This window comes from Bison bison, unplaced genomic scaffold, assembly GCF_000754665.1.
Source record: "Bison bison bison isolate TAMUID 2011002044 unplaced genomic scaffold, Bison_UMD1.0 scf7180017864037, whole genome shotgun sequence".
Lineage (NCBI taxonomy): Eukaryota > Metazoa > Chordata > Mammalia > Artiodactyla > Bovidae > Bison > Bison bison.
The window spans coordinates 8,346,698-8,364,486 of NW_011494609.1; the positions used below are offsets into that span (position 1 = coordinate 8,346,698).

Below are 17,789 nucleotides of genomic sequence, written 5' to 3' on the forward strand. Positions count from 1 at the left end.
GCTTTCTGGGAGAAGAGCCCACGGAGACGGGAGGTCTCAGAGTGGGGCTGACTTAGCATCACCTTAGCAGGACACCAGCCCCCGTCCCCCAGCTCCCCACCCTGGGACCCACACCTGTGCCCCTCAGCCCCAGTGCCGGCCCTGCCCTGGTGTCTGCACAGACTTCCCGTCTGCTCTGTTCACCAGGAAAACCTTCTCTTCCCAAAAAGGGTGTATTAAGGACTGAATAATGACCCTTCAATCAAGCTGTTGAGGCCCTGAGTTCCCCCGTGACTGTGTTTGGAGAGAGGACCATTAGGGATATAATTGAGGTTATGCAAGGTCACTAGGGCAGGCGCTAATCTGCTAGGACAGGTGTCTTTATGAGAGGAGATCAGGACACAGACACGCACAGAGGGACGCCCGTATGAGGACACAGGAGGAGAAGGCTGTCGACACGCGGAGGAGAAAGGCCTCGGGAGGGACCAGCCCTGCCCACACCTGGATCTCGGAGGTCGAGCTTCCAGACCGTGAGAAAACAGGTTTCTATTTAACCCCCAAGTCTGCGGCATTTGCTATGGCAGCCCCAGAAGACCTATTCAGGGAATACAGCTGAAAATCCACTTTTTCTTGTTACAAAATATATGAGAACTAGAAACACTGCAATTTAGAAGTTTTGCAAATCCAATCCTACAATGAAGGGTCAATGAGCTGGCCACGGAAGGAACACCTCTGGAAGCAAAGACTTGTGTGGCATCACAAAGAACCCACTTAGGAAACTGGAAAACGCCCCAGCCCTGCAGTGGGGGCCCGGGAGGATGTCCAGACGGAAAGTCCTTGAAGGGGCCACATGCTGGTCTTCCTTGAGGGGACAGCGCAGACACAGACTGGGTGCCAAGGTTTGGAAACCGGGGCTTTGAAGGAGCCCTTGACAGGACATGGGGAGTGCAGGGTCCTGGCGTGAGGGCAGGAGGGCTGGTGTCCAGGCTGGTGGCCGGGTCACCCCAGCTTGGCTGGCAGCATGAGCACCTAGTCAGGGTCTAGCCATCCAGAGCTGCTCATGCCCTCACCGTCCTGGATCAGAGGGGCTGTAGCTCTGACACCCCTGCTCCCCGCCACACCGGCCCATTCGCGGCTGCAGGCAACCCCGCAGAGCTGAAATGTTTGCTGTGAAATCAGAGTCAAGAGGCGGAGGTGATCAGCAGATGAAACCATCTGGCGCCACTTATGTGGTGGCTTCAGAGCAGGAGGGATGCGTCTGTACATCTGCTCCCATTACGGCAGCTGTGGACGCTGCAGCAGGTCCTGGGCTGGCAGCTGGGTGATGGTGAGCGTGGAGGACACATGAGATGACAGCGAGGTCCCGCAGCCTTCAAGGCAGGGCTGGGCAGATGCAGAGCTGTGGGGGCGCTCAGAGGCCGGCCCTCGAGAGAGTGGAGCAGCGTGAGGTCATCTCCCCGTCTGGTCTGTGATCAGAGGACGCTGGGCTGGGCCCTGGGTGATGCAGGGTGCATCACCCCTGCGTGGAGGGGGGTCAGTGAACCACCACCACCTGGGAGCTCTGATTTCTCGGGGGGTGGCCAGATGCAGTGCTGGGGGCCACTCGGGCTGCTGAAGCTTTCAGATGTGTCCTTGTACCTGTTCATCTTTGCTGCTCATTCTCCAAAATTCACGGCACCCCCAGAGGCCAGGGCTGCTGTCTGTGAGCACTTCTGGTTTGCCACCTCGGGCAGGGAGGCACTTTACAGAAGCAATGGAACCCTCCCCAGGCTCCCCGGGGGCGTGGAGGTGTGCTGGTCAAACCCTGGGGCTAGATGACGGCCACTCAGGCCAAGCATACCTGCAGGGGGTTGCCTCCCGCCCCTTAGCCCTGCCCTGCCAGCACCTGCGCATACATCCCACAGGTGGAGTGACGAGGGCAGAGAGGCGGCCTCCCCCTGGTGGATGCGGGGATCCTCCCACCTCTGACATGAAGGTGGAGCATTCCCTCTCTGGCCACAAGCAGCCTGTGTTCTGTGGAGACAGGAATGGCAGGGTTCTGCCATCAGGACCCCAGCTTTGCTCTTTCTCCCTGTGGGCGGAGGTCAAAATGACTATGCGGAGCGTGAGATGTGCTCAGAGCAGCACTTGCCCACCTGCTGGAAACAGGGGTGCGTGTTTTAAGCTCCCATGGGCCCACTTGCTCGTGGACAGGCCAACAGGGTCCCCTGTTCAGTGCGAGCTACTGGGACAAGAGGTCTTCATGCTTTTCCTGGAACACCTGACTCTTCTCCTCCTGCCCTGCTTCCCTCCACCACGTCTGTCTTCAATCAAGCACTGATCCGGCAGGTGACACTTACAATAGCCCCTCCTCCCTGAGCCCCCAGCTCCAGTCCTGCATGCTGGTTGGTTGGACGTTTTGGAGCACCCGTGCCATCCAGCTGCTCTTCTCAGGGTGGACCGGGTTGGGTGGAGGCGAGATCTGTGCTTCCCCGCCCCTCTTGCTGGGGCTTTTCTTATCCCAGGAGACCACGCGAGTGACAGTGGTTCATGCAGGAGAGTTCAGGGTGCATGATCCATTTCCTGGACCTGCAGGGAAGTCGCTCTGCTGCCCTTGTCCAAGAGCGTGAGCCTTTCTGTGCTCCTGCATGACTGAAAAGCTGGCGAGAATCTGCTGCTTTCAGCGGCCTGAGGTCTATGTGGCTTTGTGATTTCTTGGGGTTCAGAGAAAGGAGGGTGTATCTGACATTATTAGGTAATAGATTAAACAAACAGCAATCTCCATGCCTGTGTTTTCTCAGCAAAAGGGAAATTTAAAAGAACTGTCACGTGGTAAGAAGCCACTCTGAGTCCTTGAAGGCTTCCCTGGCGCCTCACGTGGTAAAGAATCCACCTGCCAATTCAGGAGACCCAGGTTCGATCCCTGGCTTGGGACAATACCCTGGACAGAGGAGCCTGGCAGGCTGCAGTCCAGGGGTCACAAGTCAGACACGACCGAGCGACAGATCATGGGTTCTCGAGTCCTCATGGCTCCCCAGGCTGACCACTCTCAGCGGGACCTCAAGTGGGAGCCCCCTCCTGAAATAATCCCGAAGCCTGGAGGCTCACTCCCACGGGGGCTCGGCAGCTGCCCTGGGGGATCAGGATGCGGCCCGGTGGGGGGGTGTGGGGGCGTTTCTGAGCAGCCAGATCCTGGTGTTAGGCACTGCTGCTCACATGCTCCTTGGTTCTGGCTCAGGGCCTTCCCGAGCCCAAGGGGCAGCCTGGCTGCAAAACTGGGGAAGCAAGCTAAAAGGAAGAGAAGAGAGAGGAGAAGAGGGATGGGGATGCCTCCCATCTGGTCCCTGAGGCTGGCGCCCATTCCGATGGCTCTCGCACTCACCTCATTGGGCTCCCAGAGCCAGACGTCGAAAGTGGGCTTTCGCAGGGCGTCTATGGTCTCAGGGGACAGCAGGTACTGGAGGGACAGGGAGCGGTGTGAGCTGGCTCCGGCCTCTGTGCTGGACAAAGGCCTGCCACGCCTTCTCCATGTCGTCCCAACCCGTCTCAGGACACCTGGGTCCATTCTCAAGGCCACACCCACGAGAGTTCTGGAGGGGACGACGCTACAGGGACGGACACCCCACCGGTGGGGGCTGGGGCTGGGGGAGTGCTTCAGGACTGACCGAGCAGGGGCCGAGGGGGCATCTGGGGGAGACACAGTGTTCACCCCTGATCGTGGTGGAGGGCATGTGACCATGTAAGCCCGTCACCCTTGACAGTGCTCTGCACCTGCAGAGGGTGATTGTGACTGCGTGCTAGTGACATCCCTAGAAACCTGACTTTAAAAAATACAATAAAGTGAAATCGAGGGGGAAAAATGGGCATACATTCACATACTGGCTAAGAAGCTATTCTGAGGTTTGTTTTTGGAACCTGTCACTAGTTCAGCCGTGGGCTGTAACAGCACAGCTTGTGGGTTCTATGGAACACCAGAGTTTAGGTTACGTTGTCAGAGGAAACAGCAGACCGTAGACACGAGACAGTCACGGTGTTTGGGATTAAATCCAGTCATCACCCAGGTCTTTCTCTTTGTGTTTTTAGAAGGAACCTCTGTGGAAGATGGGTGCCTTTTGTTCAGGACCCAGGCTGGGCCTTGTGACTCCCAGGGCAGGGTCCCAAGGTGTGGGCCATGTATTCCTATGGGAAAGGGCACTTGGGTCCACGTAATGACCTCGGACAACATTCAGTGTGTCTTTCATATCCGAGTCAGGGAGACCCCTGGCAGCTCTGGAAGGCTCTTTGCTGCTGTGGGAACGGTGGCGGGTTGGGGGTTTGGCCTTGTGCATGGCCGGCAACCCCAGGCCCCTGCCCCCGTCTGGAGGATCTTAGTCTTGGCAAAGCCCAGATCTTAGTGGGCAAATATGTAAAACTCAGCTGGGCCAGGATCCCGCTCAGTCTCCAGCTGAAGGCATTGTGAGATGGAGGACCGCCATCATGGGACCCGTCTTTTGTAGCTGTTTTGAAGACCTTCCCAATTTCCAGGGCATTGCCTGCTCTAATAAGGGCCTCTCTCCTGTAACTGATACATCCTCTGTGACCCAAAAGCAAAACTTCTCATACTAACTACATATTGTTCAGGGACGGGAGATGCGATGAAGCAGATTATAAATAATTTAGTTAAAAATGAAAGTTCTTTCAAGTAACATTTGAGTGTCAGAACCGTTTGTTCACCGAGTTGGCGATGGGGGTTGGGAGGAGCTACGATCTCCTGGCAGTAAGCTGTGGTCTGGGACCACTTCTGCTAAACAAATGTCAACGAGAAAGTATATTCTGCCTAAGAGTAATAGAAGCGCGCCACGGCCAGGGCCCCGGCGAGAGCTGGCTTTGCAAACGTGCAGACTGCAGTGGGGCTGGGAGGCCAGGGCGGCCCTGGGTGGGGCCAGAGGTGGGGGGGGTGTGCCCTGAGGCTGTGGACACAGACGGTGGTTTCTTCACAGGCAGGCTGTCATCTTACCTTGGGGTAAGAGGGGACATCGCGTCGAGGCGTCAACTTCTTGTTGTTATCCAAAAAACTGTACTTGCAGGGACAGCTGGTCCTGAAGAGAAAAGCAAAGATTACTTCTGGCACCGCCACCTTGGCCTTGGTGTCGCCTGGGCAGCTAACTGTGGGGACCTCATTGGAGCCCAAACAACAAACCCCAGAGTTGATGGGCGTGCACACACTGCTATATTTAAAATGAGTAACCAGCATGGTCCTACGGTATAGCACAGGGGACTCTGCTCAACGTTACGTGGCAGCCTGGATGGGAGCGGGGGTAGGATGGATATATATATGTATGGCTGAGTCCATTCACTGCTCACCTGAGTCTATCACCACACTGTTAATTGGCTTTACCCCAACACAAAACAAAAAGTTTAAAATACATAAAAAAAGAGTTAGGACATGAAGAAAACCTAGCATAGTGACCCGCACATAGTAGATTGTAAATAATATAATTGCCACTGCTAAAAAACACCCCAAACTCAATCCAACCTGAACCCCACAAACGCCTTTCATCTTATTTGTTCCAGAAAAATAAGCCACAGAGCCAGAGACGTGTCACTGCTAAACCCCAAGGACCCCTGCTGGACCTCTTGAGATGATACTGAGCTCTCAGAAAACATGTCATCTTCACTTTAGAGAGGCTTCTAAAAATCTTTTTCTCATGATGTGGGTAAGACACGTTTACTCTAAAAAGTTAAAAAACCATAGAAGTAAAGTTAAAAAACTAGGAAGTCCCATTTTACCCACTTCTTTCCTCTAAATGTCACGCCTGGAAATGCCTTCTGTTAAGTTCGGGGCATCCTTCCAGAACCTTCCTCGGCATGGACACACACGGGCAGCCCCCGGTCCTTCTCGACAAGGGTGGAATTGTACTGAGCTCGCTCTCTGGCAGCTTCCTTTTCCACTAACGTGTCACAGACGCACTGCTGATGTTTTAGAGAGCTCAACCTCATCCAAAAGCACATCCTCCTTGGGCGCCAGGGTGTGGTGGACCACAGGCCATCAACCCCTCCCATGAAGGACTCTGAGGATGCCCCGCCTTACACACACGCTGAATGTGCTGTCTGACTCCGTTTCATCATTTAACGTCGAGGCAACAAGAACGGAACAAATGGAGCCCGCTGGTTTTGGAGGGAAGCCCCCTTCTAACGTCAGGGCCGAGTGTGCTGGCCTGTGGGGACACATCTGGGGGCTGCAGGTGGGGGCTGCTCCAGGAGACCTGGGCACCTTAACTCCTTTTGAAGGAACTCCCAGTCCCCCAAAAACAGGGAACCTGGGGGGTGTCTAAACTCTGCCCCTCTCATGCCTTGTGTGAGAGTCCCAGACAGGGGGCGGGGCCAACACAGAAGCCCGTGCAGCTCTATAGATAACGTTTCATCTCCTGGGAGAGCAATTCATATTGTATTGTAAAAGCCATAAAGAAACTCATATCCTTTAAGCCGCAAGCCTCTGCTGGGGAATTTACTTTAAGAAAAGAATTAGATGCAAGCAAAGGGCTCAAAGGTAGTCACCACAGCGTTATCTATTGCTGCAAAAACCAAAGTAGAAGCTACCTGAATGTCCCCCAGTGGGAAATAATTTAAATCATTACAGTACCTCGACAGGGAGGTCTGTTATGTCATCTCTAATTACAAGTATTATGTAAAGCCAGGGAATTTGGGGTGAAAAGGGAAAAAGAAACGTTGCCTACAGTATATCCTGAAAAGTAATAGAGAACAATTTACCAAGAAAAGAACCCATTCATTTGGTGAGTGAGAATGCGTGCTGGACCAAAGCCTTCAGAATGTCTGAGGCTGCATTTTGATCTATTGATTGTTTACAATTCTGTAAGTGTAAAAAAAATTACAACGCGGTATTTCATAGTTGTTTTTCAAAACTGGGTCTCTGTACACAGAAGAACATCTGGGAAGCTCTGGAGTGGATTTCAGCTGGGAGCACTGTGGTTGCTGCAGTTATTACCGACTCTTCCCCACCACCAGTATCGTCTGCAGGTTTGACGAGGAGGCTACACCACGTGCAAACTCAGAATAATACGCCTGCTCCTTTTTGGAAAAAGAGGCTCAGTGTGATCTTCTCAGTGTCCCACTGCTTCTTCCCTCCACCCGATGCCTGGGAGAATCATCCAAGGTGCTTAGGACAGCTTCGTGTGTGGAGGGAGATTTTAAGACAGCCTGAGCAAAAGAGCAACAGTGAACCAGGAAAACGCGCCCACCAGACGATGTCTGGGGTCGCCCTTGTACACGAGAACTTCCACTGACACACGTCTGAGCAGTGAGAGCTGGTCTGCGCTCTGAAGACCACACGAAGCATTGTCATTATTCTTCTCGTGCTTTTAACCTCTTCTGAACCAACATCTGCACGCGTGCTGGGCAGGCTGGTTGTGCACCTTTCCCAGGAGGGCTTTTGCCATCCAGGATGGTTTGACTGCTGGGATCTCTCTGCTTGCTCGAAAACCCCAGCATTGGGAGGTCCTGCCAGGGCCTGCCCACGTCAGCAAGGTGCCCCTGCCAGCTCCCTCTGTGCCCGTTGCCACGGGAACCAGCATCCTCCAGCTGACAGAGCCTCTGGCATGGTGTCTCTCCTTTTCTATTTGGGGCGGGTTTTTGCTTTTGTGTTCTGTGCTCCCAGCCCTCCCTCTCCTGGGGCTCAGCCCAGTGGTCAAGGCCATGTGTTTGGGACAGAAGCAGAGACGGTGGGCTCCAGGGTCCTTGGATGCTGCCCTGAGGGTTCCCGCAGAGCCCCGTTGGGATGAACCTTCCGCTCCACTCTGTGGACACGTGCTCAGCGAGGTCGGACCTTGCCCTACAGCTGGGCGGGCGATTCGCCTTCTTTCCTCTTGGGGAAAAGCCAAGAGAAACCCAAGGCCTGGGTCTCAGGGGACTCTTGCCCGCTCCGAGGGTGTCTGTGGGTCTGAGTCTGATCCAACCCAACCACTATCCTGTTATTCCCTGGGGAAAGATGGTTTTGGTCCATGCAGACCCCTGGCTCCAAGGCCACATTGTGGTGTGCTCATGGGTGGGTGAAGGTGGTCATCACTTCAGACTCACTGACCACCTGAGTGGGTACAGAGCTGGGCTCACCCAGACTGGGACCTTTGTTCCTCTCTCAGCCCTGCCATAGGCAGGACCACTGCCCAGCTGGGCTGACATCGTCAGAAAGAGCTGCTCAGCCATGTGATCCCAGGTAACAAAGCTGGTCCCAGGTAACAAGCCAGGTCCCGGGACACTGAATGGCCTGACCCTCTGTGTGATTAGTTAGGATGGAACCCTGCCATCAACAGAGACTGAGGAGGGCGATGCAAACGACTTACCCTCTGTCTGAGTCAATTTCTCCATATAGAAAAGGGCAGGGCTGTTTGTACAGGGCACAGGAGGCCGCTGGGCTCCTGGGCCAGGGTCCCAGGTGGGTGATGCTGCTGTGGATCAGACCTACGCCCAGGAGGCTAGATTTCCTTCTTCCGATTGTGTTGCAATGTTTGAGACTTTATGCTACTCTGTTTTTGAATGAAGAGTTACAGTTACTCGTCTCTCACCTACGTGGCTGCTGTGAAAACCGCTGGCTGAGACGACATCGCTCCAGACTTGGTTATGACACAGGGAGGGCGGCTCTTCGGATTACCGCAGCACCGTGAGCTCCAAGAATGCACTTCTGGCAGGGGGCGGCATACGGAAGGGGCTTCAACACTTGGATGAGCCCAGCTCTCTCTGCCCCAGAGGGGCACCTGCAGGGGACATCTCATCTCCCCTGTGCTCTGAGATCAGGCGGGTCTTCTCCACGTGGTGTGTTTTGTCCCCTTTGTGTCCTCATACCCTGAGGTCCTAATAGCACCTGTGGCTGTGACCTCATTTGGAACAGGGCTGTCACAGATGTAATGAGTTCAGATCGGCCATGCTGGAGGAAGGTGATCCCTCACCCAGTATGACTACTGTCGTTCAGTCGCCAAGTCATATCTGATTCTTTGCCCCCACCCTCAGCCCCAACCTCCCCATCGACTGAGGCAGGCCAGGGTTCCCTGTCCTTCACTATCTCCTTGAGTTTGCCCAAGTTCATGCCCACTGAATTGGTGATGCCATCCAACCAACTCATTCTCTGTCACCCCTTCTCCTCTTGCCCTCAATCTTTCCCAGCATCAGGGTCCTTTCCAATTAGTCAGTTCTTCGCATCAGGTGGCCAAAGTATTGAGCTTCAGCTTCAGCATCAGTCCTTCCAGTGAAAATTCAGGGTTGATTTCCTTTAGGATTTACTGGTTTGATCTCCTTGCTGTCCAAGGGATGCTCAAGAGTCTTCTCCAGCACCACAGCTCATAAGCATCCATTCTTCGGGACTCAGCCTTCTTTACTGTCCAGCTCTCACATCTGTGTGAGTTGATGGGTGACAGGGGACACTTGGACAGAGATAGACACACACAGAGAAAGGCCATGTGGAGACAGAGGCAGATCCTGCAGTAATGCCCTGCAAGCCAAGGAGCCCCAAGAATCACCAGCACCCCCAGAAGCTGGAAGAGAGGCCTGGAACAGGTCCCCTGAGAGCCTTCCTGGGGAGCCTGGCCTTCCTGACAGCTTTGGTTCAGATTTCTAATGCTCAGAACTGTGGGAAAAGAAACTACTGTTTTCAGCCCCCCGTTAGTGGTACTTTGTTACAGCAGCCGCAGGAAACTAACACAACCCGGGTGAAATTCTGATTTTTCTCTTGCGATCCGAATGGCCAGTGCGTGTCAGAGACCATACCGGAAGCACTGCCTCGCCCCTGCCCTCACTGGGCTCTGTACAAACGAGGGCGCCTGCAGCCTGGCGGGGCTCATGACTCACCCTGGCTGTTCCAGGGAGGTGGCAGGAGTCAGTCATTTGAGAAGGGATGAGAGGCTGCATATAAAACCCCTTCCTACCATGTGCACCTTCAACTAACCTGTGTGCTCAGTTGCTACATCATGTCTGACTCTTTGCAACCTCATGGACTGCAGCCTACCAGGCTCCTTTGTCGATGGGATTTCCCAGGCAAGGATACTGGAGCCGGTTGTCATTTCCTTTTCCAGGGGATCTAGTTTGGATCTTCCCGACCCAGGGATCAAACTTGCATCTCCTGCGGTGCAGGACTCTTTACCGCCGCGCCACCTGGGAACCAACTATACCTCAAAAAAGCCGACCTGTCTCGCACAAGTGCTCTGTGGGCTCCATGGATGCAACATGTTTGTGGGTGAGGCGATTCCACAGAGGGAAGGTGGGGGACGGGGCCCAGAGCACACCCCTGCCCCCTCTCGCTGCAGCAGACATGGCACTGGGCCACAGGCAGCCAGTCCCAGGCTGGTCTCAGAGAATCCAAACTGATGACAAGTATGACAAGGACATGGCGTGGTCCTGGGAAGACGTGCCCCCGAGCCCACTCCGAGGCTGCCAGCCTCACCACTCTCTGGCGGGACCACCAGCTTCCCTGTCCCCTCCTGGCCCAAAGGCCCCGCACTCAGCCACCCTCCCCACTAAGCAGGTTGCCCTCAATTTTGAAAATTCCGACAATGACCTTCAGGGTGTCAGGCGGCCTTGTAAGACGATCCAGTGTGTTTGCACAGGGCTGTGAGTGGGCCCAGGAGTCCTGCTAAGTCCCATTAGGCCCAGTGTAACCTCAGGCACCCTAGTGGCATGGCGTTCTGGGGGTGACAGGCCACATCGTCACCACGCGGGCTCTGGACAGGTGACCGTGGGCATGAAGCAACCCCAGAGGGCAGACAGGCGGAGCTGGTCGCGTCAGAAAGCACCCGGCACAGCCCTGCACACGGTCCACACTCCATGCGTGCACCACATCCCGCGTCATCTCGGCCAACGGGGCATCTCCACCCCCAACCTGAACCTCTGCTTTGACCCCAGTTTGGCCAGGGGTCCCGCTGCACCCAAAACCCCACTCTCCAAGAAGTGCTTGGGGATTTTTTTTTCATGGATTTCGGCACCTTGGCTCCCCAGGGGCACGCATGGAGGGACACTCGTTCCGAGGGACAAGTGACTTCTGTGTCCAGACTGTGGTACTGCTCCCCTGACTGGCCACTCTGTGCTGTTGCTGCTAAGTCACTTCAGTCATGTCCAACTCTGTGCGACCCCATAGACAGCAGCCCACCAGGCTCCCCCATCCCTGGGATTCTCCAGGCAAGAACACTGGAGCAGGTTGCCATTTCCTTCTCCAATGCATGAAAGTGAAAAGTGAAAGTGAAGTCGCTCAGTCGTGTCCGACTCTTAGCGACCCCATGGACTGCAGCCTACCAGGCTCCTCTGTCCATGGGATTTTCCAGGCAAGAGTACTGGAGTGGGGTGCCATCGCCTTCTCCGACTCTGCGCTGTGGGGACGTCCATATGGAAGCGGGGCCTCTGAGGCCCCAGGACACGTGTCCTCTGGAAGCCAAAGACCCTTCTCCTTTAATTGGTCCCTTTTTCAAAATAATCGATGTCGACTTTGTTCAAGCTGAGAGTGTGAATCTTTACCATTTTCTGTAGGACGCTTCCTTTCTTCTTCTGTGACGTCATCCTCCCCGCCTCCCACGGCCATAAACTCTCTTTTATGAGAAGAAAGCTGTGTAACTGAAAAGCAGATCCCAGACGGTGCCCACTCAAGCCCAGCTGAACCAGATTCTTCAGCCTCGCTTCTGGGGAAAAAAAAGCCCAGGGCCCCCTCCACCCCATATGGCTACGCAGTGCTCTGCCCCAGCCGTCTGCCTGCGCCTCCCCCGGCGCAGACCTTACCTGTTGCTTCTGGCTGCCAGCTCCTCCCTCATCTTTTTAATGTCACTCTTGCATTTCTCAATCTCCACCACTTTTAGTCCTTCCACTGGGGGCCAAGAGAAACACGGGGTTACCATGGATACATGCGGAGGATGGGGAGGCTGGCAACTGGGGGTTCGCCCACGGCTCCATGTCCACTGCTGGGCGGGAAGGAGGGGAGGCTGGCTCAGACACGTTCCCACTCCCGCCCACCCTGCTGGTTCTCTGGCCTCCCACTCACTCAGCTGAAACACAGCTGCCCCCAGACACACGCCTGTTCATCGCATTCAGGCCCATGGGCCCTCTAGGATGGAAGCCCCTCCCCCGCCCCCTCCATGAATCTCCACTCTGCCCTCACCCACTTCTTGCTTTCTCTCCATATCCCTAAGCACCAGCTGAGGATCTGGGACAGAGCGTCTTTTATCCCCCAAAGAAAAAGGGGGTTATGTGTTCCCACGGTATTAAAATGCAATGGAAGGTTCAGGGGGCAAAATCACAGCTTCCCAGCAAGAATGGAAATTTCATTAAGATAAGGAGCTTTGCACTTTAAGATCCTGTAGAGCAGTTAACCAGGAGAAGTCCACACCTGAAATGGTGAGAAACGAACAGGCCAGGAGGAGGACCCCAGGCTTGGTCATACTTCCGGGGTGCTGTGGCGAGGAGGGGTCCCTTAAGTCAGCACACTACTAATTTGTTTTTCATCAAAGGATGAACTGGCGCTTATACCCACAAGCGAGTATTCAACTTCAAGACATACACACTTGGCAGGTGCATATTTAGCCCAGAAATGCTGCCAGCTTTGGAAGGGCTTTCAGACTAGAGTCAGTTCATAAGAAATAAAAAAGATGAGCTTTGTTACTTTGTAATCACACCTCAATTTTTATGCAAAAAGATACTACCCACGATGCCACTCATCCCCCTTTTCATGGAGCGTGGCTCTGAATATGGCTAAAAATAAAATGCAGATGATTTCTAAAAGAAAAACAAAGCAGCTCGGTGACTTCCGCTGGTTTCCATTAATCCCCTCCCGCCGGGAGGAGCTGTCAGCAGCTCTGGAGCTCATGGGGGTGGAAATTTTCCCAGCACTGCCCTGGGCAGACAGGCAGGAACTAGAACCTCCCTGGGCAGGTTTTCTAAGCATTTCAGGGTCAGGGGCCAAGCGGGGGCCAGGCTTTGTGAAACCACGGCGTCCTTCCGTTTATGTGGCAGGAATCTGGAGGATCTGATCTGTGAATCAGGTCCTGGTGACCTGCTTCTCTGCCATGTGGGATGCCAAGGCAGAGGCTCAAAAACCACCTCCTCCCTTTTGTACCAGGACGCAGGGCAGTGAGGTGGAGGGAGTGGAGGAAACGACATCAGTACTCTGAGCTCCCTCTGGGACCCCGCATCCTCCTTTGGGGTAGGATGCTCTCAGTCGTTTCTTGCACCACGCTGTTAAGAGATGGACGGAGGCTTGGGTCCACTCCCAAGAAGAAGTGTAGCAGCACACGTCGTAAAGGTTTGCATTGGGACCAGGAGTGTGCACATGCCCAGGGCACTCCTCAGCCTCAGTCCCACTGCAAGACGCTCACCCCTCGGAGGAGGGGACCATGTTGCAGCCGTGTCTGTCACTGGGACATACAGTGGAGTCAACATCAGTGGCAGGAAGGGGCCCAGGAAAGGGTTGCTAACACGTGAAGGGCAGAAAATTTCAGAAAGGGGAATACAGCTGGAGAAGGGACCTGGCATGTGACACAGACTTGGATCCAAAAAGGGAATCCATGTGGGGAAGAGACAGACCATGCTGTATAGTCCAAACAGGGCAGCGGTGCCCTGCCAGTCAGGGTCCATGGATACACTCGTTATGTTTCCAGCATCACTTTTCTGAATACAAAATAACCTATGACTACTACAGAAAATGGAGCAAATACAGGGCCTATCAAAGAAGAGTATTTAAAAATGTATCCATGAGCCCATTGGGCCAGAAGAGAATTCATTTACTATTATATGGTGTTGGAGAAGACTCCTGAGAGTTCCTTAGACTGCAAGGAGATCAAACCAGTCAATCTTAGGAAATTAATCCTGAATATTCATTGGTGGAGAAGGAAATGGCAACCCACTCCAGTATTCTTGCCTGGAGAATCCCATGGACGGAGGAGCCTGTTGGGCTGCCGTCTATGGGGTCGCACAGAGTCAGACACGACTGAAGCGACTTAGCAGCAGCAGCAGCATTCATTGGAGGAACTGATGCTGAGGCTGAAGCTCCAATACTTTGGCCACCTGATGCCAAGAGCCAACTCAGTGGAAAAGACCCTGATGCTGCTCCTCAGACTGAAGGCATGAGGAGAAGGGGATGACAGAGGATAAGATGGTTGGACGGTATCACCAACTCGATAGAGATGAGTTTGAGCAAGCTCCAGGAGATAATGAAGCACAGGGAAGCCTGGCGTGCTGCAGTCCATGGGATCGCAAAGAGTCAGACACGACTGAGCGACTGAACAACAACAACAATATATTATATATGTGTGCGTGTGTGAGTGTATCCTTCCAGGCATTTCTCTCCCATCCCCATGCATTCTTAATATCTATCTATTTACTCTTATTTTTAAAAAGACAGGAGATTTTCCTGTCAATCCAGTGATTAAGGCTTCGTCTTTCAATGCAAGGGTCCCAATGCAATGCAAGGACCTGGTTGGGGAGCTAAGATCCAATATACCTTGAAGTCAAAAAACCAAAACATAAGATAGAAACAATACTGTAACAAATTAGATAAAGACTTTAAAAATGATCCACATCAAAAAAATTTCTTAAAAAAAAAAAAATTTGGGGATCATGCCGCTCTGTTTTCTCATTTGCTTTTTTCCATCATCAAGGTCAAGGATGCTCCTGTTAGCAGCTGCCCACTAGCTCATGGCTCTTGGTGGCTGCCTGATGTTTGATCGAATGGATATTGGAATTGATGTAGATCAGATTCCTTGGCCATTTATTGGGGGTGATGTTAAGATTCAGTCTTTTGGGCTACATGGTATGATATCACTTATCTGAATCTCAGAGATTCAGAATTTACGGCAAAGATGTTTATGAAATGAAGCCTGGTTGCCGAGGAAATTGACGGTGAGCAATGAGATGGCAAAAAGTGCATTCATCAATGGACGAGAAAACAACATGTCATGGGATTAAAGGGCCAGAGCACAGGGAGGAAGCCGGGAGGTAGCAAAGCTCCAGAGCACAGGGAGGAAGCTGGGAGGCGCTGGGCGGATGCAGGCACGCATAGATCTGGGGCAGCCCCTCCCAGGCCTCGCTGGACACCAGGATCCCTTTTGGAAGATCCTGGGGGAGCGAGAAGGCCAACTGTGCTGGGCCTCCCCCAGGTCCTGTGGCCACCCAGTGAGGCCCCATGGTGGGGATGGATGTCAGCTGCCCACATCTCGGCCCACTCATCAGTCCCAAACCTTAAACACAGGTGGCACAGACCAGAGCCCCAGACTAGCGGCCTGAGCATCACATGGACGCTGCTGGCCTCTCTTGGACTTTAGAAGTGGCTCCATGGGCCTTGGCAGGTCACAGCCACCCTGGAGGAGAATGTTCAGGAATGATTCGCTAAGAGGGATGCTGGCTTCAAGAATGGGGCCTCAGTGGGCAGGAGCAAGAGGGTGGTCACGGAGGCAGCTCTGTCCTGTTCTATCCTCCCTCCAGCCCCATCGGGCTCTCCTGAGAGGCTACTGTGGGCAGGCCAGGCCCTGGTGAGGCTGCAGAGCTTTGAAAATTGTTTACAGACACGTAGGAATAGAGCCGTGTTTCAGCATTTCTGCCAAGAACTCTGCTAAGGAATTTGCATAACGCACATTTCCTGAGTGACAAAAAGAAAAGCAAGGTTTGCTTTCAGTCTTCTGGGTTGTTCGCTTGACCTGGCTGTAAACTCAGGCCCCTGGGGCCAGCTCTCCAGTCTTTAGGTTTGGGGCCAGGCCTGGGCAAGGACTGGAGACCACCAGGCTCCTCTGTCCATGGGGTTCTCTGGGCAAGAATGCTGGAGTGGGTTGCCATGCCTTTTTCCAGGGGATCTTCCTGATCCAGGGATGGAGCTCGGGTCCAGGTGGCGCTAGTGGTAAAGAATCCAGCTGCCAATGCAGGAGACATGAGACACAGGTTTGATCCCTGGGTCAGGAAGATCCCCTGGAGAAGGTAACTGTCACCCACGCCAGTATTCTTGCCTGGAGAATCCCACGGACAGAGAAGCCTGGTGGGCTACAGCCCATGAGGTCGCAAAGAGTCAGACATGACTGAGTGACTAAGCAGGTGGCACGCACGGGCAAGGACAAAGGCTGGATGGGAGCAGGGCTGCCCTGTGCCTGCAGGGTGCCTGGGCCTGTCCTGCAAATAAGAAGAAAGGGAGGGAGGGAGGGGGGGTGCCCTGGACGGTTCACCTCCAGCCGGGAAGCAAGAGGAGGCCCTGGGTGTCCCGTGTTTACAACACCCTTCCACCTAAGCCAGACCCCAGCCTCCCAAAGAAGGAAAACACTCTGTAGAAAAGGAAGGAAAGCCTTGAAGGTGAATTAAGAGCTACAGAAAAATTTATATTTGACTCCAAAAAATTAAACACTTGAGAAGGTTAAAAAAAAAAGCAGGAAATTCCATTCAAACACAAGTCAAACCAATGTAACGTGGTTTACAGATAGGCAGTTCTAGCTGGTCCCTCTCTGGACCTCAGAAGCAGAGAACAGTCAGCAGCAGCTCAGACACACCAGACACAGCGCGTATGCGTGTGAGCATGGCGCACATGTCTGTTCATATGTGTATGTATGTAAGGGTTTGTGTATTTTTGAGTATATGTGCCCCTGTTTCTGTGTGTGTCTACATGTATGGGTGTGTGTGTGCCTCTGTGTGTGTGTGTGTGTGTCCACGTCTGGCCGGGCCAATTGGAGCAGCCTGGCAGCCTTCACAGCTGGCTTGCTTCTGGCGGCAGTGCAGGGTCGGGACTGACCTTCTCAGAGGCTGGGGTGACCAGTTCCCCAAGTGACTGATGGCAGAGGTCTGACTGCCGACCGTCCGGAGGGCCTCCGCTGTCCACTTCCAGGGTCCCTGTGATGTCTTTGCGGGAGGCACAGATGCTACGTCTGGGCGGCTCTTTGGAACTCATACCCCCCTGCCCCCGGGGGCTCAGCTCAGGTGAGGCAACTGTGGTCATTTCCGTGTTAACGGTGGAGCCTGGCGAGCCTGGGAGCAGTCAGCCACAAGCACCAGGAGAGGCCGGGCCTAAAGCCAAGTGGAGTTCAAGCGGCACAAGAACCACCTCCTGCAGTGTGTGAACCCGCCACTCCTGTGCACGACGGGCAGCCAGGAGGAGGTGAGGGTGCTGGGGGCTGACATGGGGAGAGGCACTAAAATGGGGCTGGGGTAACCCGCCGCCCAGAGTGCCCCCCACCCCAACGATCCAGCTGACCAAAGCACCTAGAACCCTAACCCTGACCCTCTCTTCCCCCTGAGAAATGCAAGCCCCCTCCATCCCTCCCATTCAGGGCCCAGGCCTCCGGTGCTAGGATGAATACAACTAGTAAAAACACGAGTAACCGTGATGTCGTGGAGCTGGACCATGTCTTCCAGGTCACCTGTGTGCATGTGTGTGACTTCTGTGATTCACACAAGAGCCCTAGGAGGAGATTCGAGCTAGTTCTGGAGGATTTGGGGCAGGGACAGACCAGGGGAGACGGTTCCCAGGGCTCTGTCCTTTACCGGTTCTCAATCCACGAGCCACTCGAAGGCAAAATACAGACACTTCTCTGCCCGATTGCTGCTCTCACGGCCAGAGACCGGAAGCCCTCGGTCTCACAGCTCTCGGCAGGAGTTCTGAAAATTAATTAACGGCCTCTTTAACCCGCCAGTGTACAAAGAATGGAAGGCCTGGAGCTGGCTTCTGTGCAGGGAGGGGCCAGTGGAGCTGGAAGAGAGGAGGATGAAGCAGGAGGCACCTGCTGCCCCCCTCCACCCGCCAGGCATCTGCTCTCCAGGTGGTGACTGGAAGACGGCTCTTCTCTGTAAGTGCAGGCAGTGACTCAGCAGTGAACGCTTTTTGTGATCTCTGGCTGAAC

General features: G+C 54.1%; 1 protein-coding gene across 4 annotated transcripts in view; it reads right to left on the minus strand.

Annotated features, from left to right (window-relative positions):
* PDE9A (phosphodiesterase 9A) overlaps window positions 1-17,789 on the minus strand; it is a 104,513-nt gene that overhangs the window by 14,134 nt on the left and 72,590 nt on the right. For all 4 annotated transcript variants that reach the window (XM_010834920.1, XM_010834919.1, XM_010834921.1 and 1 more), the window contains 3 exons: window positions 11,707-11,791; window positions 4,955-5,036; window positions 3,341-3,415 (listed from right to left, as the gene is read on the minus strand). In XM_010834920.1, the coding sequence (XP_010833222.1) occupies window positions 3,341-3,415; window positions 4,955-5,036; window positions 11,707-11,791 (242 nt within the window). The remainder of the gene's footprint in view (window positions 1-3,340; window positions 3,416-4,954; window positions 5,037-11,706; window positions 11,792-17,789) is intronic.